The 27,920-nt window shown below is 35.6% G+C and overlaps 1 protein-coding gene across 1 annotated transcript; it reads left to right on the top strand.

The window, feature by feature from the left end:
• Window positions 1-82: 82 nt before the first annotated feature.
• LOC108677016 (HEAT repeat-containing protein 3) lies at window positions 83-27,920 on the top strand. The gene is made up of 12 exons (XM_018165164.2): window positions 83-391; window positions 21,105-21,307; window positions 21,618-21,806; window positions 22,014-22,185; window positions 22,499-22,628; window positions 22,863-23,330; window positions 23,601-23,710; window positions 24,780-24,907; window positions 25,199-25,347; window positions 26,143-26,252; window positions 26,553-26,731; window positions 27,620-27,920. The coding sequence occupies exons 1-12, from the start codon at window positions 275-277 to the stop codon at window positions 27,918-27,920; spliced, it is 2,256 nt and encodes a 751-aa protein (XP_018020653.1). The 5' UTR covers window positions 83-274.

Below are 27,920 nucleotides of genomic sequence, written 5' to 3'. Positions count from 1 at the left end.
ATTTATGCTACATTTTCACAATTATTTTCTTCGAGGTAAATAATTTAGTCAGAATTCCCATACAAATTATTACACAGCGAAATTGTTTTCCATTCGGAGTGAATGTCATGATCGTATTGTGTTTTAGTTGTGAATCAGCTGCTTAACGTGCGAGCGTGCCCGGCCGTAACATCTGTTACTGTTACTTTTCATTGAAGATGGCAGTGGGTGATGCGTGATGAGACTGCTGTGAATTGTCCAAGTTGATAGTTTTTTTGTTTAATTTCCTGAAACAATGGGTAAATTTCGTGAAAAATCGAAGCTCACGAGTAATCGATTCAATCCACATAGTGGGAGGCCATCCAAACCCACTAAAAAAGAGCCACAGGGCTTGGCAGTAATTTATGAGAAGGTGCGTGAAAAAAAAATTTGTTTTAAGTAGATGTGTACTTTTTCAAATGAAATGGTGTTGTTCAAAATTGTCTGCTTTGTCATTTCTGAATGCCTAGTAGGCTAGTATTATTTGGCTAGTAAATGGTCCAAATTGTGCTTTATAAGGCATAGTACCTAGTGAAATTCTAGGAAGCAGGAAGCCTGAGGAAGGGAGGTACCTACTTAGGCTACTTATGGCACTCTGCCTTTGGTTGAGCACTCTGGCAATTGGCAACTTGCGGCAGTCTAAACTCAGCCCGGTCTAAACCCAGCTTGGTCTCTCCTAGAGCCCAGTGGAGTTTCAAAATTGATTTTGATAAAAAAATAAGAATTGAACTGTAAAACTGCTTAATGACTTCCCTTGATTGCATAGTGGCAAAGCAGAGAGTTTTTTAGACTCTCCCTCAAGTTCATTTCTGAGTCTTATAAGTAGAGCAGTAAAGTATCCTGGATACCAGCATTTTCATACTTAAGAAATTGGTTTAAATCTTGAGTAAATGAGGAAATTAAAAATGAACTGATTCTAAAAAATCTCTGGTTTGCCACTATGCTTGATTGCACTTGCGAAATGCCATCAATGATTGAAAAAATGACAATAACTTACTTTCATTGGTTGCCAAGGCATCTTTTTGGGCCCAGGCTTCCCTGACTTTCTTCCTTGGTTTCTCTTTCAAGCTTTATGATTCATGCCATCGTTGGAAAAGAATGTCGATACTTGATAATATACAACAGTAAAAAATATTCACAAATTGCAACTCCGGGTCCGGGACTTCCTCTAGAAATATGTGGAGTTTCGAAATTGATATAAATAAATCATTAAAGATTTGAATTGGGAAATTCCTTAGTTAATTATGTTGGTTCCAGAATGATATCAATGAGGTAGGGTAAACGCGGTATATTCCGACATCGTACGTAATTCCGTCACCTCTCCAGCTTTTCCTTTATATTAAGCTTTGTTTTAGTTCCATGCGTTCATTGATGGTTGAAATGGTGACGTCGTACATTTGCGTGTCGAAATACTGCAAAAACACTAGGTCTTGGCCATCTAGTGGGAAAATATTGAGATCCAAGAAGAGACAATGCATGCCATGTGGTGAGATCATCAAAAAATGTTAGGAACTGTTTTTATAGGAAGAATATTATGGTTTGAGACTTTTAAATACGTCTGTGAATATATTAGGAATCCTTTAAGTATACTTGTATTCGCTGATTTCAAGTCGTAAATAAATTAATAGATGATTAAGTTGAGATGTTGGATTTAGACACATGAAAACTAATTCCGACATAACTTGAATTGGACACACACAGATCGTTCGGTATTATTGCAGATTAACTACATCCAAAAAAAAGGGTGTTTTTTTTTTTTTAATTATATGTTTTTTGGGGTGTAGATTACGAATCTGAAATCCATTTTTGGCGGTCGGCATCGGAAAACCGATTTTTTTCGCGACTTACTAACATGGGGGTTACGTAACTTTTATTAGGGTGGAAAATCTTTCTAATTGCCTAAAAGGTCAAGACAATCTCAACCTCTCAATATACAGGGTGGGGGAGAACTGATTGAGCAGTTTTGAGGTAAAATAAAAGAGTAATGCAGATACATAAAGAAGAAAGTTTATTCTCCTAGAGGTTAGCATAACATACCATTTAGAAAACTTATGTTTCAAAAACAATATCTGGAAGATGGGGCTGTTAGCTGCAACACACTGTTGGAGTCGTTCTCGGAGGAGGGAGTAACCGTGATAGTGAATTCCGATTGCTCTGCTGCATGTTGCAAAATTTCTTGCAGCCTATGATGGAAAACATTGTTAAAAATGAAGCATTGGGAGATGTGTGGTTCCAGCAGGATGGGGCTACAGCTCACACAGCCCGAATGTCACTCAATGTTTTGAAACACATGTTTCCCGGAGGAAACGTATGTTTCCCGCATGTTTTGAAACGCATGTTTCCCGGATGCATGTGTCTCTTAGGGGTGATTTGCAGTGGCCTTGCAAGGTCACCTGATTTGAGCATTTGTGATTTCTTTCTTTGGGGACATCTAAAAGAAAGGGTGTTAAGAAGTTGCCCTCACACCCTACTACAGCTAAGGGATTGGATTATTGCAGCAGAGGTGATGGCCATACCTTGCCATATGTGTGAACGTGCTGTAGAAAACTTCCAAGAACAACTCCAACAGTGTGATGCTGCTAACAAACCCCATTTTCCTGAAATTGTTTTCAAAACGTAAGTATTTTAAATACTATGTTATGCTAATCTTGAGGAAAATAAACTTATTTCTTTATGTACCTCCATTACTCTTTTATTTTGCCCCAAAACTGTTCAATCAGTTCTGCCCCACCCTGTATAAGCTAGCTAACACATTTAAATTGCATATTGTAATCAATATATAACAAATAGTCAAATAGTTTAAGACTAGGAATTTAAAAGCAAAGAAAATACCACAAAAATTCACCATATCTTTATAAGAGAAAACGTTTCGGAGTCCAGCTCCATCGTCAGTTCAAAGCACAAAATTATGTTAAGAAAAAGTTCAGTCTTAGAAACACAAATAAATCAATTAGTAAAGTAAAATGCACTAAAAATAAATAGATAAGACATGAAAATAATGCTAGTAAACGTAAACAGCCTATCTATTTACTATTTCAAGAGGAAAGGAGCTAAAAGCAGCATTCAAACTAGGCTTCTGTTTGAATATATACAGGGATTCTAAAATTCGTAGATCACTAACACCGGATGCAGAAGCTAGAATTTTGAAATCACTATCAGATACAGAGGTGTTGCACTGCTTGGCATGAACACGTACAGCAGAATGAGGTGGATATGCAAGTAGGTTCCCTGTTCTATAACTCCTGCCCTTATGCTCAGCCAGCCTAGTATAGAAATTGCGTGCCGTCATAGTCATACTGACAGGTAGGTAGGGTATCCTTATACCTGAAAAACGAGCCGATTCTAAAATTGTTAACCAGCAACACATGAAGATTTACATCCGGAAGATATTTGGCAAATGAAACTTTTAATTCCTTTGACATAGTCTCAGATGCGGGTCCAAAGTAGGGAAAAGAACAGTAAACAACTTTCCTATTGTCACACTTGGGAACAACTGCAGTATATTGCTTGGACATAAACTGGGTGAGCACCAGGTGTGATGGAAATCCATTTTGTGAAAAGATATTGCGCAACAATTCAAATTCAGAGTGCATGGCTAGGAAAGTAGAACAAATGCGATAGGCTTGGTTTATCAATGTTTGGACCCCATTTAACTTGAAACAAAAGGAGCAAAAGCTAAAAAAGCTGGTGCTTAAGCTGGTAAATGTCGATTTTCTAAAAACAGAAGTTTGGAACAGCCATTAGATTTGGTAATTTTGCAATCAAGGAAAGACAAGCTATTGTCTGATTCCAGCTCCATGGTGAATTTGATGGACTTATGTTGGAGATTAAGATAGTCAAAGAAAAGGCCCATATGAGAGGGGTGCTTAAAAATCAAAAGGGTCTTTCCTTGATTGCAAAGTTACCAAATCTAATGGCCATTTCCAAACTTCTGTTTTTAGAAATAGACATTTACTGGCTTGAGCACCAGCTTTTTTAGCTTTTGCTCCTTTCGTTTCAAGTCAAATGGGGTCCAGACATTGATAAACCGCGGCTAATGCATTTGTTCTACTTTCCTAGCCATGCACTCTGAATTTGAATTGATGCGCAATATCTTTTCACAAAATGGCTTTCCATCACACCTGTGCTCACCCAAATTAAAAAGTTTATGTCCAAGCAATATACTGCAGTTGTTCCCAAGTGTGACAATAGGAAAGTTAACTGTTCTTTTCCCTACTTTGGACCCGCATCTGAGACTATGTCAGAGGAATTAAAAGTTTTATTTGCCTAATATCTTCCGGATGTAAATCTTCATGTGTTGCTGGTTAACAATTTTAGAATCGGCTCGTTTTTCAGGTATAAGGATACCCTACCTGTTTTTATGCGATAGTCACAAGTTTACAGATATAGTTGTGCGCATCAGTGTACGTCGGTATGACGGCACGCAATTTCTATACTAGGCTGGCTGAGCATAAGGGCAGGAGTTATAGAACAGGGAACCTACTTGCACATCCACCTCATTCTGCTGTACGTGTTCATGCCGAGCAGTGCAACACCTCTGTATCTGATAGTGATTTCAAAATTCTAGCTTCCGCATCCGGTGTTAGTGATCTACGAATTTGAGAATCCCTGTATATATTCAAACAGAAGCCTAGTCTGAATGCCGCTTTTAGCTCCTTTCCTCTTGATATAGTAAATAGATAGGCCGTTTACGTTTACTAGCATTATTTTCATGTCTTATCTACTTATTTTTAGTGCATTTACTTTACTAATTGATTTGTGTTTCTAGGACTGAACTTTTTCTGAAAAGAATTTTGTGTTTTGAACTGACGTTGGAGCTGGACTCCGAAACATTTTCTCTTATCCAATATGGTGAATTTTTGTGGTATTTTCTTTGCTTTTAAATTCCTGGTTAACTTGCGATTAAAGCAAACAAGTGATTTTAATAGTTAAAGACTACTTATAGCTTATAAGAATTAGCTAAGCTTCTAGCTATGTACAATGTATTGCACACTTGATGCCTCTGTACCGAAAACATTCAATTAATTGGAACCTAATACACACTAAAGGCAACAAGTTTATATACCAATTTGTCATTCATAGTACATTTATACTAAACCATGAATAACAATACCTCAATATAAATTAGAGACTGCCACTCAATATATTTAAATATATAAAAAAAATAAAATAATAATAATAAAAAATCACGATTTTTTATAAAAATCATGATTTTTTTATAAAAAATCGAGTGATTTAATCACATGATTTAATCATTGCCAACCCTGAAAGTATTTCATTTGATTGCCGCTGCTGGCGCTGGCATCTGTATGTGAACCTTATGTGTGTAATTTTAATTCAACATGGAATTATGGAGATACAACTTCTATGATGAATTTTAATCATAAACATTTACCTAATGCAAGAAATTAGCAATCAATAATTCAAGGTAATTTTGTTAATTTTGTACCAACCAAAGACTACATTAAATATGTATTGGCAAATTGGACTGAATGGACTTTGCCTTATTAAAAATGTGCTGCAATCAGCTGTGTCAACAGAAGCTGCCAGAAGCATGATTCGTTGGTAATTTTTTTATTTGAAATCAAAAGCTTGGTTTCAAGTCCATTGGACTAGGAGCATAAATTTTAGCCTAAAACCTATTCAAAGCTTACGCTTATGCATAGATCATTCTGTATATTTATGAAATTCATTAACGCGAAAATTAAGAGCATGCACATATATGCGGTTTGCTGCTACGATACTTTCCAGATAGACGATACTTTCCAGTAGCTACAAATGAAAAAAGAAATAGGGAAGCCAAATTTATCAATTTTTTTTAATCCAGATGCTACCCTTAAATTGCATAGAAATTTGTATTAATTTAATAAAAATTAGCACCGTTACATAGTATACCCAGATTGGGTATTACCTCTTCATAGTATAATTTTTAGTTGTAAATAATTTTATCTTGATTCTTTGATGTACAAAGAATTCTATCTATGCTCCTACAAAGCATTGTGCATTGGGATCGGAGTGCTTGCTGCCAGCCGCAGATAGTTGGTAGCATATTGCATGGTTGCCAAAGGCACTCTTATGGAGTTTCTTTCTGTTGAATATTAATTGCTTTCTCGGATCTCCTATAATTGATTGAACATGTACATATGAGTAGAGTGATACTAACAGTGCTAATAAGTTATAATGGTTATTTTTTATTACTGCAATTAATACAGTTCATGACCATTTCTTATGAATTAAGTCCATAGGAAGTCCTTTGCTTATTTTTTGGTTTGGATTATCTGTAGGTGTTAAAGAAAGGTTGGAGTGCTATTCTTCTTTTGACTTTCCCAACCAATCAGCCATGGAGCGCTGAGTTATGGTAATTTTAACTTAATTTCCAAGCCAGTCAATGTTACCCTGTCACGGCTGCCATTAGGTGGTCAAAGTTACCCCATTGGGGGGCGGCGCCCCCCATTTGCCAACTATGACACTTTTCTAAAATTTGTCTTTTGCATATGTAACTAGAAGAGTTCCACTACAATGCATCAAAACCTGGAGTTATTTTACCAAAAAATAAAAAAATTGTAGGGGGTACTCCGACAGGCTTTAAATAATACGGTAGCTCTTTTTCGTGGGTCACATTTTAAATTTTTTAACCTATTAGATATGTAAACTTTTTAAATCTTTCTATTGTGTTACGTAGCCTCAGTATTAGGCCTCTGATGGCCATTGACAAAATTTGTCTATGTCAAATCGTTTTTGAGTTTTGGGGGGTTTTGTTGAATAAACGAAAAGTGGTCAAAGTTACCCCGCCGGTCAAAGTAACCCCATTTTACGGTAAGTAGGTTGTTTTATTTTTGCCTGTATCTTAATGGTTCTTTAAAAAATTACAAATTCCTTTCTGAATTCAAAAAGTCTAAGAAACCCTTCGATATGCGCAACATGCATCCCCGCCCAGTGTTCCTGAGATTGGTAATACCTTATATTAGAAAATCCCAGACTAATGTGCGCTTGTCAGTGCACATTAGTCTGACCAGTAGCGTTGACAATTTTGGGTCAAATTTTTGGAATGCATTTTCATAGGAGGTCTAATAAGCATAAGTTAGACATTTCAATCATGAAAAAGCTACGAACAAAGCTAAGACAATACTTTTCTGTAAGCGCTGTCATCATTCATTTAGATTTTAAATAGCGCGATAGCTAATTTTTAGCTCGTTTCATATGCATAAATTTATATAATAGTGTAGCAGTTTTGACTATTGTTATGCGGGTGTGATGAACTCGTCATCAGCTTGTATTTGTCTATTGCAGCTACTTAATTTCTGGGGAATTAAAGTTGGTGTTTTCTGAGTTTTATTAAATAGAGTTGAAACAATGATACATAATTTATTACATGGGATCAGCAGCTTATGAGGGACGCCAAGGATTGTGTCAAATGAGTGGTTAAGAACTTGCGAATTGGGATGAAAAGAAGTAGTAAAGAATTAGCAAAATAAAGAGAACCATGGAGTAGTAAGAGTTTGAGACTAGAGAGGAACATGAGTAGTTCAGAATTAGCCAATAAGAGGAACATGGAATAGTGAAGAATTAGCAAATAAAGAGGAACATGGACAGGTGACGATGCCTATACCTGTCTCTTATACACATCTAGATGTGTATAATTTCATCGTTGCTGACGCGTAGTGAAGTGTTTTGAGAGTCATGTGAAGGCAACAGAACTTACGTAACGCATACTGTTTTTTTTTATAGTTTTTCATTTCTCGATGCGTCCTTAATGTGTCGGAATATACCGTGTTTACCCTATAGGTACTTACTAACATGATCATCGGCCATGGTCACTTGGTCAGGAAGATGTGCCAGGTGCGTGGAAATTTATATTGTCATTTTAAAAACCTGCGCGGTGCGCTGTACTATGCCGGTAAAAAAATGCGCCATGCTTTTAGAAAGCTAAAATAGTTTAAATATGGACGCGCGGCAACTCAAATTACATAATCACACTGACCGTACACTCAGTACAGTACACACAAACGTGTATCCGCATTGTGTTCATGTGTTGTGGTTGGATATGAGTTAACTAGATTGCTAACGTGTCAACTCAGGACTCAGGTTCTAAGAGTCACTGAGTCAGCACAGTAATGAATATTCATTCATAGATCACAATTCAATTGGTCATGAATTACAGAACTAAAGAAGGTAACATGGCTTTAGATGTGCCATCTAATGAATGACTGGACTGGTTGCGGGCTTGCGGCTAGTAGGATATGAACCTGTACGTCAACAGTACGATCCTGCATGCCAATGTTGGGACTACATTCCCAACATCCTCCCGGCCGGCAAAATTGACACGATCAATACCTAATAACAATGCGCGTAGATGGACTACACAAATTAGGTTAATCGGGCATAATTACAGAGCGTAATTATACCATGTGATACAAAATATGAATATATTTTCAAGATAAGTCAAAATAAGTCAATGGTCTGTCGTTTATTTTTGCTTCGTTTGAGCAATTATGGTTTCCAAATCTGGGTGCGTTATGTTATGTCATGTGTAATTTGAATGTGCAAAAATTATAACTATCATATGAAAATTGTTGCGTAGGTTATCATAGCACAAATCGCAATAGAGTATCAAGATTGCAGTTCTGCCACCACCTTTCATTGAATTATCCCGCCTTTTTTCTAAAATTCAATAATCTCTCTTCCAGCAAAGTTTGCAAAATTCATTAGCTGCATAAAATACTCTCTGCTGTGGTGTTTGAGTTCCAGTTGACATGAAAACTTGTGGTTCTAAAAATGGCGGGAAAGCTCTAATCGCGCCGCTCTGAAGGGCAAAGGCAATCTATACCGTAAAATGGGGTTACTTTGACTGGCGGGGTAACTTTGACCACTTTTCATTTTTTAACAAAAACCCCCAAAACTCAGAAAATGATTTGACATAGAAAAATTTTGTCAATAGCCATCAAAGGCCTAATACTGAGGCTACGTAACACAATAGAAAAATTTAAAAAGTTTGCATATCTAATAGGTTACAAAATTAAAAATGTGACCCACAAAAAAGAGCTATTATTTAAAGCCTGTCGGAGTACCCCCTCCAATTTTTTTATTTTTTGGTAAAATAACTCCAGGTTTTGATGGATTGTAGTAGAACTCTTCTAGTTACATATGCAAAAGACAAATTTTAGAAAAGTGTCATAGTTTGCAAATGGGGGGTGCCGCCCCCCAATGGGGGTAACTTTGACCACCTAATGGCAGCCATGACGGGGTAACATTGACCGGCTTGGAAATTAAGTTAAAATTACCATAGGTACCTATATAACATATTTTATGTTTGATACACCTATTAATGTTTTTTTCTTTATGTTTCAGACTCTACAGAGTTTTATATATGGTAATTTTAACTTAATTTCCAAACTGGTCTATGTTACCCCATCACGGCTGCCACTAGATGGTCACATTTCGCCCATTTGGGGGCGGTGCCCCCCATTTGCAAACTATGACACTTTCCTAAAATTTGTCTTTTGCATATGTAACTAGAAGAGTTCTACTACAATGCACCACAATCTTGAGTTATTTGGAGTTATTTTACCAAAAATAAAATTGATTTTACCACCCGGTCAAAGAAACCGCATGAGCTGGGGTAACAAAGACCATCACTTTTTTTTTAAATTACATCAAAACTATGAGAGGCAGGAGCCAGCAATTTATGGTGAGTAAAGCCAGAGTATAGACCTGTATTTTCCATGTTTCAATTTAAGTTTAACTTATCTAGTAAAAAATGGCATCATTTTGAAAAAAAAGTGGTCAAAGTTACCCCATTTTATGGTATAAATAATAATATAATCCATGCCTACACTGGAAGAAGGCATATATACCAGATTTAGGCATATATACCAGATCTAAAATATTATATTATATTATCATATATATAAATATATAATACCAGACACCTTCTGAAAATACCAGATTTGTGAAATCTGGTATAGAAATATACCATCTGGCAATGCTGGTTCAGCATTACTTGAAATCTACAGATGATGTTGCCATTCCATTCAGATGAAAACTGTGTCTAAATCAGAACTGTGTCGGACGGCTCCGCGGCCTGCGCCAAGTGCTGTGCAGCACGGAATCAATGACCGTGATTTGCGCGAACGCCTGCACAAAGAAAATATAATTAGATTGCTTTGCACGAACTGCGCTGACCTAGGGCTTCAAAAAAACTATATTTATGCGCGGGAAATTTCCCCGTTTACATACATCTTCCTGAGTGTAGATCATCGGTTGAGCCTCAGCCATGTTTTTAGCTCCTGAGAGGCTGAGTTCAGTCCTTTCTTTCACTTTTACCTCGTAACTCATGACGCTAGAACTTTGATATTTATATATGCCATGTTTATATATAAATATCACACTCAAAATTATTCACAATCGGAAATATGTTACAATATCACAATCGAAAATGTTATTCACAAATAAACATCAATTGCAACGCAAAATTACTTCCATGCAATGTGTACAAGGCTTTGTTTACATCTAGCGGGATTGGCAGAGCCTGCGGTGACGTCACATATCAAACAATATTTATGTCAAACAATTCAATATTCTTCTGCACCACAAATAAATAAATCTAAATAATTAGTAATGGAAAATATGTTGCTGAAACACTTTGAGAGACTGTGCCTAAGCATAATTCCATATTATTATAGTATTAGTCATCATACTAAACAATAAAGTAGTCAGGGTTGGTGATTTTTTTTATTTATTTGTTTTTTCTTTAATTTTTTCAGCTTTATTGTCTTTTTTGAGGTGTTATTTTTTATGTTGCAATTAGCTAACTAACAATAACAGTATATGGATCATAATGGATGGCTAAAAAGGGCACTTATTGCCTCCAATAATGGCCAACAGGCCAAGGTGGTGTTTACTGCTTAGGGATTTTTGGGTAAACAATTATTGATAAGTCTTTTCATTAGCTTTGTAAAGTTTGTATAGAGCAATGTAATGAGCTAAATATTGACCATTTAACTGGCTTCAATATACAAAAACACTGCAGGAATGCAGATCTTCTAAACATTGAAGTCACATAATAGATAGGTAGCTGATAGCACAGTGCACAGCACTATCAATAGATCTACTGGTTTTATGTCCTATAAATCTACCAGATTCTACCCTCTATACACACTGACTAGTAGTGACTGTAGCTGATAGCACAGTGCACAGCACTATCAATAGATCTACTAGTTTTATGTCCTATAAATCTACCAGACTCTACCCTCTATACACNATGGTGCAGATAAATTGAATGAGCACTTGATCAGACTATTGCACTTGCTGGTTGAATTCTGTTTATACTGTAATTCTGTAATACTGTAAAGAAAATAAGAAAAGAACAATATTAACTAACACAAAGTAAAATGAATGCTCTACCTGTCCACTCAATATATTATTAAAAATGAGAATAAAGATCATGAACGCAGGAAGGTTGTGCTATAAAAATAGTATTTACAACCCCCGGTAACAATAGAAACCAAGCTTGACCCTTTCCACAATTAAGCTATATTTTCAAAATACACTACTGCAAACGATTAGGGCAATATATGTAACCATAACATCTCAAACACTTTTATGGCCAGGTTCACGGCCCATCTCCAAGTTTTAGTGAGCCTAAAATATCTCAAATTTATCAATGCAGCTTGGTGAAAATTTGCACATGCGTCCAATAAGACCTAACACTGATGTTCAGGCCGTGAACAAATTTTCAATTTTGTTTTCTTTTGCGAGTTATTTGGTCCTAAATTTGCAGTGAGCCTAATAAATATCTTATCCTTGTGCACAAGCTTTCCCATATGACTAGAAAAAGAGGGCGAAAGCAAAAAAAATGATCACGCTATAAACTTCACCATTAGGCCCTATTGGACATGTGTGCAAAGTTTCATCAAGATGCATTCTTTAATTTGGGAGATATTTAAGGTTCACTGAAACTTGTAGTCCTGCTGCGTCTCAGGCTGTCAATGTGTCCAAGAGTTATATATAAATACATGCAAAAATGAAGCTGACACAAAATTAAAATAAAAAGTAAATTCTTGCAATGTTCGAAACAGTGTATTGTAAATAAACATCTTCATAATTAATTAAGTCATAATTGGTTTTGATTTGAACTAATTATATGTGCCAAGTTTAATAAAAAAATCTGGCATGCCAATAAAAATAAAGTCTTCCAGCGCCTATAGTAGCGCATTGGCAATAAATAGATACCTACATATCAAGATTGATTCAGATTTGAAGATATTATGCAGGAAGAAGTGCAAAAAATTATCATTTAGCACATTCATTAAAACCAAAGCAGAAACAGAAATACCTAGTCATGCTCACTCAAGGGCATTGTGAGAATAGTTTCGTTTTTAATTTGGTAAAAATCACGTTTGATTTAATAAACTTCTGCGTGGAAAACATGCTATGAAACGTTGTTCTGTAAGTTTGTTTTAATAAATTGTACACAGTGTCGGATCATTTGCAAAAAAATCGCACAACGCATAGTTTGCTCTAAATCAGGAATTAAATCAAAAGCAAAATCCGGAAGGGAAATCCGGATGAGCACATGAACATCTCTGGTCTCCGCTATAGACAAACAAATGAGTTATTTCTTTCCTGAACGAGCAAACTAAATCTAAACTGAATGTCCCCGCTGAACATGAAATATAGCTTGATGCTTGTGCTTGTAATGTAGTCGGTATACAGTTGCCAGCAGTACGATGTCAACTGGCGCCACATGTGGTTGTCGATGCATGTGCTTCTAGACGCACTGCCAAGTGCCGTCTTGAGTGTCAGAGGTGTCAGGTGTGTTAAAACTAAAAATATTTTTTATAGAATTTTCTATGTTAACTGAGTTTAATGAATTTTATTTTGATTGTTTAACATTGGCGTTCATAAATTTGTTCCACAATGCATAGGCTTGATTTGCGTTCAAAAATTGTATGTTTACTCCCAAAAAAAACGTGTTCACGATTGCCACTATGGCGCCAACCGGTCGCAGCATGCAGCAGCCAGCAGTGGTTGAGTAGAATTTGTGGTAGAAGGTGTAGTGACCTTGACTCTCCAATTATGACAGAGCACTCCAATTTCCCAAAAGCTCATGTTCTTTTATTTATACTAAAGAATGCCACCATGTTTATAACTGCTTCTGTCATTATATTATGTTTCATTACCCTACCTAGAAAATTGGGGAAAAATATAGAAATGCCTGGGTGGGTGTGAATTGTGATTGCCATTTCAGCCTGTTTACAACTTCATCTGTTTTTAGGGTGCTTTGGCTTTTCCAAATTCTTTTAGTAAAAATAGTTGAAATGATAGATTTTATTCAGAAGTCACCAATGAAATAATTATTTTCATTGATTTCAGATTTATTATCATTATAATAAATCTGAATTTTATTATAATAATATAATATGATAAATTTCAGAATTATTATTATTTTCCTTCATTTTTAGAAGTCACCAATGAAATCATTTTAACCTGGGATTTTAGGAAAATACTTTTAAGTGGACATGAATTAACAAGTGTAGTTCAGCACAGAATTGAAATTTCCCCCACTTATTACTAAAATCATGAGGCTCCAAACTTCAAAGTGACAATTGATAAATTTTCAACCAATTTGGAATCATGCAGCTCAATCATACACTTTTGATAACAATGAAGTGGGAATTCATCTAGGGTAAATGCATCATATTCTGACATCATGGGTAATTCCAACACTTCTCAACTTTTTCCTTTATATTAAGCTTTGTCTTAGTTCCATGCAGGATGGAATTTTAATTTCAAAGGTTCATATATTATTTAGATCCACCAAGACCACTTTTTCGACCAACATCGTTATTTGAGGCAAAAAATGAACTTCTTAAAGGCTTAAAACACATACGCTAACTTGCTCAGTTTCTATAAAGTACCTAATCACTTGGAAGTTGTATGCCTGCACCTTTCACTCAACAATTAAAATTAGACTTATAAAAATATTAGTTAGTTGAAAATTTGTCTTAAGGGGAGTGTCTCCCGAAAAATCGAAAATTTTCACTTATTGGGTTTTTACACTCATTTTAAAGCTTAGAAAATTACGCTTCTAACGAGACTAAACTTGTCTCTCTACGTCGTCTGAATGATATGTGTCTCGATGTTGTAGCTTGAAAATCCTAGGAGGAGATAGGTTTTCTAAAGTACCCCTTTTTTTTCGTTTTCTAAGAATTTCACGTTTTCTTTCAATTTTTTTCGAAAAAATTACATGAACAAAAATGTCTTAGAATTCTGTTTTACATATGTTTACCAAATTTCAGATTGATCCCTCTGTAAATTACTGAGATAAATTTTTAGGGAGACGCTCCCCTTAAGTTGACCACAATGAACTAAACTTCATTTAATAATTATAACTATGCTGCAAAGCTAAGTTTTCCATCACGCACACTAAACACGCCATTCAGATTTCAGACGAGCAGAACTACATATCACGTGGCCATGACGTGGGCCAGCGTGCAACTGAATTAAATACCTAGCTTCATTCCCACTTCCCTCTCCCGGTGTATAATCGAGCGGGAAGATCATTGCGGACCAGGGTTGGCAATGATTAAATCAAAATGATTAAATCAAGTGATTAAATCACTTGATTTTTTTTATAAAAAATCATGATTTTTTTTATTTTTTTGATTTTTTTATTTTTTTATTTTTTCATATATTTAAATATATTGAATGGCAATCTTCAATTTATATTGAGGTATTGTTATTCATGGTTTAGTATAAATGTACTATGAATGATAAATTGGTATATAAACTTGTTGACTTTAGTGTGTATTAGGTTCCAATAAATTGAATGTTTTTGGTACAGAGGCATCAAGTGAGCAAGACATTGTATGTAGCTAACAGCTTAGCTAATTCTTATAAGGCTATAAGTAGTCTTTAACTATTTGACTATTTGTTATATATTGATTACAATATACAATTTAATTGTGTTAGCTAGCTTATACAGGGTGGGGCAGAACTGATTGAACAGTTTTGAGGCGAAATAAAAGAGTAATGGAGGTACATAAAGAAGAAAGATTATTTTTCTCAAGATCAGCATAACATACCATTTAAAATACTTATGTTTTGAAAAAAATATCAGGAAGATGAGGATTGTTAGCTGCATCACACTGTTGGAGTCATTCTCAGAAGTTTCCTACAGCACATTCACACATATGGCAAGGTATGGCCATAACCTCTGCTGCAATAATCTGTTCCCTTAGCTGTGGTAGGGTGTGAGGGTGACAACAGAACCCCTTTCTTTTAGATATCCCCAAAGAAAGAAATCGCAAATGCTCTAAATCAGGTGACCTCACGGCCACTGTAAATCACTCCTCAGAGACACCAGCGGCCGTATTATCAAAACTTCGTAAGTACGCAAAATCGACTTACGAGTGGCATTGCTATGACAACGTAATACTAGCGGTGGTATTATAAAAACATTTGCGCGTAAAAAATTTGCTCAGGAAAAAAAGTTAGGCTTTTAGCTAAGACTTGCGTACGAAAGTTTTGATAATGCCAAAATTTGGGTGTATTTACGTACCACAGAACTTTTTTGTCGTAAGTACAAAAAGTTACGAAGTTTTGATAATCCGGCCCCAGATGTCCAGGAAGCATGCGTTTCAAAACATTGAGTGACATTTGGGCTGTGTGAGCTGTAGCCCCATCCTGCTGGAACCACATGTCCCCCAATGCTTCATTTTCAACAATGTGTTCCATCATGGGCTGCAAGAAATTTTGCAACATTGCAGCATAGCGATCGGAATTCACTGTTATGCTTACTTTCTCCTCTGAGAATGACTCCAACAGTGTGCTGCAGCTAACAGCCCCCACCTTCCAGATATTGTTTTCAAAACATAAGTTTTCTAAATGGTATATTATGCTAACCTCAAGGAAAATAAACTTTCTTCTTTATGTACCTCCATTACTCTTTTATTTTACCTCGAAACTGCTCAATCGGTTCTGCCCCACCCTGTATATTGAGAGGTTGAGATTGTATTGACCTTTTAGGCAATTAGAAAGATTTTCCATCCTAATACGAGTATTCTAATTAAAATATTAAATTTCAATCTTTAAATATGCGAATTTAAAACTAGAAACAAAACAATTACAATTAAAAGACTATATATAAAATAATTAAATGCAGCGAATGGATATAAAATATTTGAATTGTGCACATGTTTATTTCAAACAGTGTTAGATTTTCTCATAACTTGAGTCTTGTTTCAAGTCGTATGAGGTTTGTTTGGTTATCGTTCAGTTTATGTTTAGTATTGGTTTATTGGTCTGAATTAAATGGGAACAGTGCAGTCACTCACTCACTCACTACTAGTCAGTGTGTATAGAGGGTAGAGTCTGGTAGATTTATAGGACATAAAACTAGTAGATCTATTGATAGTGCTGTGCACTGTGCTATCAGCTACAGTCACTACTAGTTGGTGTGTATAGAGGGTAGAGTCTGGTAGATTTATAGGACATAAAACTAGTAGATCTATTGATAGTGCTGTGCACTGTGCTATCAGCTACAGTCACTACTAGTCGGTGTGTATAGAGGGTAGAGTCTGGTAGATTTATAGGACATAAAACTAGTAGATCTATTGATAGTGCTGTGCACTGTGCTATCAGCTACAGTCACTACTAGTTGGTGTGTATAGAGGGTAGAGTGGTACCTATCAGCTACCTATCTGTTGTGTGACTCTTCAATGTTTAGAGGATCTGCATTCCTGAAGTGTTTTTATATATTGAAGCCAGTTAAATGGTCAATATTTAGCTCATTATCTTGCTCCATACAAACTTTACAAAGCTAATGAATAGACTTATCAATAATTGTTTACCCAAAAATCCCAAAGTGGTAAACACCACCTTGGCCTGTTGGCCATTATTGAGTGCAATAAGTGCCCTTTTTAGCCATCCATTATGATCCATATGCTGTTATTGTTAGTAGGCTAATTGCAACATAAAAAATAATGCTCCAAAAAGACAAAAAAGCTGAAAAAAAAATAAAATAAAATCAAATAAATAAAAAAATCATCGATTTTTTATTTTTCTGATTTTTTAAAAAAATAAAAAAAAATCACCAACCCTGTTGCGGGCGGTAACCAAGTCCGACTAATCATTCGTATATTTAGTGCAAGAGAATGATTAATTATGTTGTTTCTGATCAAACAAATGAAAATTCAAACAAATTATTTTGTTACTTTGACTTGGTTTATTATGAAACTCTGTTGAAATAAATCGAATGATGTTTATTTATTTCCATATGAGGGATTAAACAATTGCAAATCAATTTATTATCCTTTAAATAAAAATCTTTGCATCGAAACTCTTGGACGATGTACCTACGGCAATATTTGTACACCGTTAATCAGCATTATCAAGAGCCGAACATCAACCGATTGTTGGAAATAACCATCCGATTGTTGGCCGCTAATATGTCGCATTGTTCTACCCATTACACCCAATAGAACCTAAATAAACTTTGTTCATCAAAAGGACAAAAAGCTTATATCACGCTTACGTGATAGTTCAATAAATTTTAAAATCTTCTCCAGTCATGATGTTATCGTGTGAGTCTCAGCGCACCGCGAGTTGCAATTTATCCCCTCTTATAACCGGAAGGGCCACGACAACGAGAATGAATAAATATTTGTGGAAGCGCAAATTCTTGTCTAAATTGAAGGTTTGAAAGCTTTAAGGTTTTAAATTTTATTAGGAAACAATATCAAATGAACAAATTAAGATTTGAGGTAGGCAAAAATAAAATCCAAAAATCACTAATAAGGGAAGGAGCACAGGCCGGGTTAATGTGGACTTGACATTACCGTGCCAGCTGTAAAAATAAATGAAATTAATAAAATAGCAAAGGATGTATAATTTAAGAAGCTGTGATTGAAATGATTAATTAGTAATCAAGCACTGCAGGGTAAAGTGAAGGCAAGGGACTTATCAGTTAACCTTAACAAAGCAAGCAAGGGATATAGTCATAATTAAATGGAATCAAAACAAGTTCAGTTAAACCAAAGAACCAAAAGGGTTTGCAAGGTAAACACGGTTGAGAATGCAATGACAGACTATTAAGTATAGTTGACTAGGTATTTGTTTAAAATAGGAATCATGAGAAAATGCAATAGTTAATGTAATGAATCAAAGAATCATAATCAATCAAGAACCAATGCCTTATTTACAAAAACACAAGTTAATTAAAATACAGACAAAACATATATATATATACAAGGGTGAACATTCACTAACCAGCATGGCTAAGCACGAGTGGTCAGGACTGTCAGACCGCTCTGTAACAGAGACTGAAACAGAAGAGGACAAAGACATTGAGGTGAGGTAAAAGCAAGGCCGGAGGCAAATAACAAGGATAAATAAGCACAGATAGGCTGTGCTACACAAGCCACAAAAGCCTCCCGGCAACAATGAGACTTAAATTCATACTCATAGGTGGTCTTGAATTTGTGCATTGCGTTATGCAATTTGTAGAATTATAAATTCTAAATAGGTACAAACTTTTTGAAAATAATTCTGAAAGCATAACATCTATTGAATTCTAATACGGATCATTAATTTTAGCATCATATTTCCAAAAATCAAGTATTGCATTTCTTTTAATTTAAAAACATTCTTTTACATCAAAAACAACGAATTTTTCTTGCCGCTACTATGATGATTGACGAATGATGATCTCACTCGTATAGCTAAAAATTTTAAATTTAACAATTTTGTAATTTCAAGGACTCCATTGATTACAGAACTTTAGTTTTCGCAATTGTATTCAAGAAAAGTTTCTGAAATAGTAGGAACATTTCCATTATCATTCTGAAATAGAAGCATCATTTCCGTTCTTATATATAAACAGGATTAATAAATACCTATCAAATCCATCCATTGTCACTCAATTTGAGATGTATGAATGACAGTTTTACTTTCATTCCTATGACGCTCATTTTTACCGGTTGAAGCTGTAGAGTTAAATTCAATTAAACAAGTAATTAAAATTAAATTTTATTAAATTAAATTTTATCATTTAATACACTAGATGGTACATGCTGTAGAATTAAATTCTATTAGAAAAATGTTGAATTGAAAATCTGATTATATTTTTGAATTAAAAATTAATTTTTATTAAATTAAATTGTATTATTAATGCACTATATGGTACATGCTCTATGTTTTATATAATGAAATAGTTTCCCCTTTTAAACAACAAACATTTTATAAAAGACACAAAATGTTCAAAAACTCGCAATGGCAGACAAAATCATTCAGAATTTGAAGTGAATTTATTAAGATAAATTAAACATAATAGGGCAAAAAAATGGAAAAAAATTCAAATCTGGAACATATAAATGGATTTTTATAATTAAAAAAAAACTTTCAATCATTTAAATCTCATTATGGAATGTGGATCAAGTCTATTTATTGTGAAATCAAACTTGACACAACCACAACAAAAGCGTGGGACACCATCTTGTCATACGTAAACATAGAAGCACGATGTGAACGTACGCAGTGAAAGAGTGACAGTTTATCTCATAATTTTGTGTGATATTGAAAACCTTTTTGGTATTGTCCAATCCTGAGAATTTTTTGCAAATGTGGATGTTTTTTTTTATTTTAGAACATATTAATTGCAAAAATTTGTCCACTACCCTACAGATACACGAATAGTTAACTTGATTGAGGCATTGCCAACACAGGATTGGATGTCAAACCACGCGCGATTTCGGAAGCACGGCAGTTTCTAATGAGCTCAGTTTATCAATTTTCACTGCAGTGGAAGGTGGTGTAACATGGTAGGGTAGTTTTTTTGCTACATCTTCTCATGTTTACATGAGAATATATTACCTATACAGAATTCCACACTGGTGACATCATACTATTGTGCGCAATATTTCCACAGAACACTAGGTCTGGTGGGAAAATGTTAAGATCTGCAGAGCGAAGGTCCACGTCACCCAGTGAGAACATCGAAAAATGTGTGAAAGTTGATAGTTGACCTTGCTCTACCAAATAATGATAAACTGTTGGTGTAGAAAGAATATTATGGTTTGAGACTTTTAAATAAGTCTGTGAATATATTAGGAATCCTTTAAGTATACTTGTAATTGCTGATTTTAAGTGGTAAATAAATTAATAGATGATTGATTTAAGAGATGGTTTTAGACAAGTAAAAACTAATTCTGACACAGCTCGGAATTAGACACACACAGCTTGTTCCGAGCTGTGTCATATTCCAATACAGCTCACACAGGGTATCAGAATTCCAACACAGGGTTTCGGAATTACGAATTGTGATTTTGAAGCGCTGTTGGAATTAGTCTCACAATATGCTGCATTTAGTCACACATGTGTCAGAATTCAGCAATTTTGTAGATTTGAATTCCAAAGGCTTTTAAATAAATATGGCAACAGTTTGTGACGTTTCATCATTGCTGGCGCATAGTGTGGTGTTTTGAGAGTGACGTAAACCAATCAGCACTGGAGTTGCGCATTCGGTGATCTATTTATAGCCATTTATTTCTTGCTAGGTCCTTAAGGTGTTGGAATATGGTGTGTTTACCCTAATGGGATCTTGCTGCTCCAAAAATAATTTGAAAACTCTAGTGGTACTGTGGTGGCCTTAATGATATATACCGGTATTGCATACCAGGTTGACAGGTTCTATGATATGGAAACTAGATTAGAATTTTCCTACTTGCTCTCTGTTTTTCCAAAGAAATCTTGCAGCTCCAAAGTAACAAATTTTTATTACATTTGGAATCTTTTGGACCAATTGTACTGTTTTATTACCAATTAGATAGGAGGTAATTGATCTAGCAGAATTTTTGGCTCAAAGAATGACAGGAAAGCTAAAGTCATGGCTCAATTGGTTATATTACATGCCACTGCATGGTGGGATTCCAGCAAATGCACAGTCACATTGCTTGACCCCAACTAGCGTAGTGCTACAGCCTACAGCCAGTTCTGTGGACTGGAGGGCTAGTAATTCCTCATTTTCATTATAGGGCAACAGATGTAGAGCCCCAGCATTTGGGAATTGATAGAACTTTTTTTTTCAGCTGAACTGCATTGAAGAGTGTGACTATCTACATGGACTTCAATCTCTGGCAGCACTTGCTGGGGATGGTCTAGATGCTGTAACTACCATTCTGGAGTTTGCTGGCAATGATGTGGGAGGAAGTGGAGCATTACTGCGGATACTCTCTTGGTATTTGCCTCACCAGAAGCTTTATGTCCGCTTGGCAGCTGTTGGAGCTCTCAGGTTTGTGCAAACTTAGTCATATTTTTTAGTTCAGACTAGACTATGTTGTGCACATATGCTGTCATTTTCATTAATATTATGATTTTGTGTACCACTCTGTTAACTGTTCTTTGATTCATCACTTTTCTTACACTATTTTTATGTGATAGGTATTAATTAGTTGCTTGTAATCATTATTACAATTGTGATTTATCATGCTATTTTATCAGTGAAAAACTGATTCATAAGTTGATGGGTTACACCAGAAACCAAATGTTTCTGGCTAAATGATCCTTCAAAATTACTTTCTATGTTCTTCAATATTTTTCAGGAACTTGAGTTCATGTGGCAGTTCTTCCCACATAGAACTGCTCCTTCAGAGTGATGTTCTTTCTAAACTCTGTCAAATGGTGCCTAATTACCTGGAAACTCTCATGAGTCCAACTATTAATGAGGCATCTGAAGTTGCTGAAATATTTTCCATCCTGGAACAGATTGCATTCATATTCTACAACCTTTGGTAAGTAACTGAATATGTATATACCGGTATAGATAAAATTTGAATTTAGGCCCTTTGCTTCTTTGATCTGTGAAAATAGTTAAGAACTGGAGGTATAAATGCACTACTATTTTCTTTATGTATGATTTCCTGATTGTTTCACTTGATACCTACTCATTTAAAATTACTTTGTTTTTCTGTTGTTCATTGACCTATCAAAACTACTAGTGAAGCGAGTGCCGAAGCAACAACAGTTGTGAGTGAGAGCCCTGGTGTCTTGCAATCCCTGGTGCAGCTGAGCAGTGCCTCCCTTACAAAATCTCTGCCCCACAAAACTCCCGACTCGTGTTGCCTTGCAGTCAACCTTGCACTTCTGTGCCTGTCTGAAGACAACCCTCCTGTAAGTATTGTTGCCTGTTGAAATGGTAGGCCTGTAATTTTATAATATGGCAGTTGATTTCACTAGTTGGCAAATATTGTTTGTGGCAAATAATTTTTCAAGTTGTGCCTGCTGAAGTCATAATACAAATCAAATTTAAAAAGATAAAACCAAACTGTGAAGGTCGAGTATCTGGCTTACAGGCCTTCAAAAAATATTTGACTGCCCAGTCTTTTTTGTTATTGAACTAAAATACTGTATTGCTAAAAACTATTGCTTGATTCACTTTCTCTCATTTTTCCTACTAATGTCTAACAAAAAATATGATTTTCAGGTTTGTGATGAATTGGAAAGTTACACAGAACATCTGATGGAGGTTATAAGACAAGAAGATGCCTCATCATTTTCCAAAGAAATTGATGCTACTAATGCATTCAGACTCTTCAATGCACTCACTGTTTCTGGTAAGAATTTGCGATGAAAGGGATAATTTTGAAGTTTATCAAGAGCAGTTGGATCCTGTAATTTGGTCATAAGCTAGCAAATCATGCCTTCTAAATGATCTGATCCTCAAGTGTATACTGTAACATGTGAACATAATATACTCGTGCTAAAAATCTTGTTTCCATCGCCATAGATCACTGATTTTAGTTACTTGAGTTTCAAACCCTCTAGCTTATAACCTATTTTTTTCTCAGGTATCTTGGTGAATCTCGACACGTGCGGAGCGTTAGATGAGTTTGCGACGCTGCTAACAAACCTTGTAGAAAGAGCTCTCTCAGTATCCCCTCACCAGCTCCTCGTGCAACATGTGGCTGCTGTGCCTCTTCCTCTACAAGAAAACAATACTACTGAGCCGCACAGTCCCATACTATCACCTGATGACCTGAACCAGTGGTCAATTATGGGAGATTCCAACACGTCACAACTGAATGAGAAACATGAGACTTCAGATACTAATGGCACCACAAATGTTGATGGCAGTGAAATGATTGACGGAGATGAGAACGAAGCAACTGACAAAGAAATTGTGTTGCATTTTGAACAGAAAAACGCCGAGCAAGATAATGGGTGCTTGTCCAGCAAAGGCTGGAAAGCCGTGGAGTATTGGCTTGAGGCTCAACAACTGGCATTAGAATTACTCAACAACCTATGTTGTGGTTCAGGTTGTTATACCTTGCTAAATTGGTTATTTATTGAAGCAGTAAAAATATTTTATTGTCACTTACGAACTTTTCATCAATCTACGAGCTAGAAAACTTAACAATTAATTCAAAATTGGTTATTATTTACGGTTATAATACCTCATGCATTTGTGCATTCGCTGATATTTTTCCATTCATGGAAGTGAGTGAATATGTCTCGTGAGAATATTTTCATGTATTCACTTATTAGGATTATGCCGACATCGTTTATACTTTTCTTTGTACTCACAGACAAAGATTCTTCAGTAGTTGACAAAAGAAGGCCAACCCTCGAAGAAGACGTTGAAGAAGACATGGACCAAGAGAAAGATTGGGAGCCATGCGAGGAAACAGATTTAGAGGTGAGGCACATCTTTACTCCAAAAAATTCCTTTGCTTGATGCTTTTTAGCGCATTTTTCTCATTTATGGAAAAAATGCACTATTGTGCTCGCCATGTCCGTCTGTCCGTCCGTCCGTGACTTCACGTTTTCGTCGGCGAGAAAACGCGCTCTGTCACTCACTGCAGTGAGTACTGAGTTATATTTTTTGGACTATATTCACATTTCTGTCAATCACGGGACGACTTCTGCAATATTTCGTCACGGTCGTAATTAGGCATACTATACCCTTAACGAACAACTGCTCTTTATTATCATGCCTTCAGTCAGCCACAGGCTCCAATTTCTCCAATATTGAATAAAATATCAAGTATCCGTTGCTGCTTCTTTTTACAACACTTCTCTTTAACTTCACTTCTTGTTTGTCTGTCTGTCTGTCTGTCTGTCTGCTACAAATCTTGTAATCAAAATTTAATACACTTCTACTTATCCAATAGATCTGAAATTTTGCACACTTGTGTAAAGTTGGAGACAATGCATGAATCAAATGTCAAAATAAAAGATTTTAAAAATTAAAAAAAAATTTTTTAATATTAAAAAAAATTGAAAAAATAATTTTGTCAGCTACAAATCTTATAACTGATATCTGACACACTTTTACCTGTCTGATTGATCTGAAATTTTGCACACTTGTGTGAAGTCAGAGGCAATGCATGAATAAATTAATAGAATGAATAATTTATAAAAAATTATATATTAAAAAATTTATATATTAAAAAAAATTTAAAAACTAATTTTTTAATTTGAGAATTAAATGAGAAATTCATTGTACATTTGTAAGATTGGAGACACTGGATTCTTTGGAAGTGAAAAAGTAATTTTTAAACGCATATTATTAGATCTCACCTTGATTTGCATATCAGGGGCGTCAAATTTTCTATCTGAAGTTGTGACACCTAAGATTTGATAACAAACTAATACTTTGGTTTTGTGAGCAAGATTGATTACTTCCAAGTTAATTGATCAAATCCAAATTTTGTTTATAGCGTCATCGAAATAATGTTAATTTTCACCTGTGAAATACTTTTCAGGAAAAAATCGTGAAACCTCTGCTGGAAAAGCATCAGCTTTTCAAACGAATTTTGGCGCTACTACAGCCTCTTCCTCCTGAGCTACAAAGTGTGGAAGACAGTAAATATGCGAAGCAGCTGCTAACGCTGTGAGTGATTACCTTATTTTTTGTTTTGGGTTGTCAATGTTTGCGTATTGGAAGCAGAATTTCGTTTAACATATAGATGTACACGTTTGAAAGGCATTCGATGTGATAACAATTTTCATCTGGCGGAAATTAGCAATGCTTTCTGAATAATTTTAAATGTAAAACTGGCAGCCACAAATGCTACGACCCTGATTTGAAGAATCAGGAAATCTGAAGTAACTAGTCTGGAATCTGAAGTAACTTACTATAAGATTGTCTACTGATAAGTCTATAATTTCACACTTTTTTCAGAGTAACTGGAGTTCGCGTCAGAAGTCTGTCAACCCTACAGGCGGTTCTGGAATTGCTGGACATGGATCAGCTCGGAGGCCCAGCCAGTCTCTTTGAAACTTGGACCGAGCTGGGGAGACTGGCATTTGCTGAGCAGCAACAGCAAAAAAGTGAGTAATACCTGAGAACTGAAAAATCCAGTTACATATTGGGAAGTTGAGGTTTTTCAGGTTTTCTTGCCTTTTATAGTTTCTGTGGATCAATCCAAGTCCCAAGCCACAAACAAAAGGTCGTCGTAAGGATGTCAAATAATTTATGTATAATCCTATCAATATTGCCAACTATCATTAGTAGAAATGTTATACTGGACTGATTTTCTGCCATCAAGACTTACACTTGACGCCCAATAAAGTATTGACATAAGAATCATTTCACAGCAGCTGAGGGCGTTTGCTGTAAAAGATCGCCATTGGTCATGAAGTCACGTAACTCAGTTTGAACAGTAGTTTAATTACCTTGTTTAATGGAGTTATCGCCTCCACTAAAAGTATAAGTGATAGGTGATTGTTTTCATAGGTGATTGTTTCTCCAAGTGATTGTTTTCATGTCCTTCATGATACTAATTGAATGCTTGTTAATAGTCGACAGCGACGTACATTCTCTTTGCTGAAAAAAATACTAGATTGGATTGCGATTATAAACGAAAAAAAATAAATAAAATAAGTGCAGCCTTGTTTACCTATCTGTCGGCCAACACGTCTCTCATTGTGAAAAAGTAGAAACTTTTTTAAACCCATCCTTTTTAGTCCTATTATTAAACAAGCAAATTATCATAAATACCAGCATTATCAAATAAATATTGAATACAATTTTGAACTAGATAAGGGAATTAAAAATGAGCTCGATTTTTAAAAATCTCTTTTTTGACACCATGATCTGTCGTCACGCATTGCATTGATGTTCAGTTGAGGCCGGTATATTGGAGGGCGCGACTGGAGCCATGCGGGCCGTCGTTACCAAATTCAGCCCCGAGCACGCCAGCCATCTGTCGGCCATCACTGCCAGCGAATTGCAGGTAAAAGTCAACACTTTTTCAGAATAAAGATAAACTTTTTCCCAGCACTCACTTGCCGATCCTTTAGTTTTTAGTTCCTACCTGTGGATGTGTAAAAAATTTCCAGGTATGAGATGAAGTTTATATTTTGTCCGCGTTTTATTATGTATCCCCATTCTACCAATGATTGATTCTAATCATTATAAATTGGTGAAGGTTTGGCGATTTCAACCTATAATGCAACGCTTTTCCTTGATTCTAGATTTTGCAAGTATAAGTATGAATTAGAGGTTCGATGTTATGCTGTATTGACACACGCAGGTGCTGTTCAGCGTTGGACTATCAAGCAGTGAGGCGGGAGTGCGGCGTAACCTGGCGCGGTTGGTGGGCGTGTTGGGCTGCCTCCTCCTGACTCAGGGCAGCGCCCAGGACCTCATGAGGGATCCTGCTAAAAGTGTCCTGCTCACTGCCACTGAGTTCCTGCTGCAGGTTTGTGACAAGTGCACATTTTATATTTCCGATCGTTGATTGTGATTGTGGAAAAGTAGAGAAATCAGTACAATAGCCTGCATTTGGATGCCGAGACTAGTTCGGAATTGACCATCAACGATGTATGATGAGAGCATTAGTCGAGAAGGTACATCCGCATGTTACAACACTTCTCTTTATCTTCACTTCTTGTTTGTTTGTTTCTCTTTATCTTCACTTCTTGTTTGTTTGTCTACAAATCTTATAATTGATATTTAACATACTTCTACCTGTCCAATCGATCTGAAATTTGGCACACTTGTATAAAGTTGGAGACAATGCATGAATCAATTGACAGAATATATAATTTTAAAATTTGATTTTTTTTCTTAATTAAAAAAAATGGAAAAAATAATAATTTTTTCTTCTACAAATCTTATAATCAATATTCAACACACTTCTACCTGTCCAATCGATCTGAAATTTTGCACACTTGCGCAAAGTCGGAGACAATGCATGAATCAATTGACAGAATTAATAATTTTGAAATTTTAAATTTTTTCAGATATTAATATTGAAAAAAACTTGAAAATTAATTTCTAATAATATATGGAAATAAAATTAGAAATTCATTGTAGATATGTAACTTCGGAGACACTGTATTCTTTAGAAGTGTTGTCTTTAAAAAGCAATTTTTAAAGGCATATTTTATCTCTGCTGTTGAAGCATGCCAATGAATCTACTACTGGCCTGATGTAACGATAAAAGGAATGTCAGTTTCTCGGTCGTCCAGTAATGCTACGAAACAAGCAATTTCGAATAATATATTTCTCAGGTCATTATTATTATTATTATTATTATTATTATTATTATTATTATTATATTTTTTATTTGCCAACTGACAAAGATCTTCCTGTAAGTGCCGAGGCTTTGGACGTCATCATCGACCTATACTCTGATGACCGCACAGATTTCCTGGCCGCACAATGCGATCTGGTTACGAGACTGCGCAACATCGTGCACTATTTCAACGCTCGCTATAAACAAAACAAGAAGAACCTAGCAGAGCACCGAGTGTTGCTTATCACTGTAAAGGACAACTTACCAGCCTTTATTAAGTACAAGGAACCTCGTGTGCTTAACGCTGATCCTTCTAAGCCACATGCCAGCAAACCTCGGCCTGGAGGACCCAAAAATAAACAGAAGAGTAAACGGAAATAA

The sequence above is a fragment of the Hyalella azteca genome, unplaced genomic scaffold, assembly GCF_000764305.2.
Source record: "Hyalella azteca isolate HAZT.00-mixed unplaced genomic scaffold, Hazt_2.0.2 contig3946, whole genome shotgun sequence".
NCBI lineage: Eukaryota > Metazoa > Arthropoda > Malacostraca > Amphipoda > Hyalellidae > Hyalella > Hyalella azteca.
Note: the sequence above shows the minus strand (reverse complement) of the source record. Positions and strands in the feature narration are given on the sequence as shown.

What these genes read in the sequence shown, in the direction of transcription:
- LOC108677016 (XM_018165164.2), top strand. Translation starts at nt 275, where the DNA reads ATGGGTAAATTTCGTGAAAAATCGAAGCTCACGAGTAATCGATTCAAT. An exon ending in TGGCAGTAATTTATGAGAAG is followed by an intron (nt 392 to 21,104) that starts GTGCGTGAAAAA and finishes TTTTTTTTTCAG; the next exon opens with CTGAACTGCATTGAAGAGTG. An exon ending in TTCATATTCTACAACCTTTG is followed by an intron (nt 21,807 to 22,013) that starts GTAAGTAACTGA and finishes CAAAACTACTAG; the next exon opens with TGAAGCGAGTGCCGAAGCAA.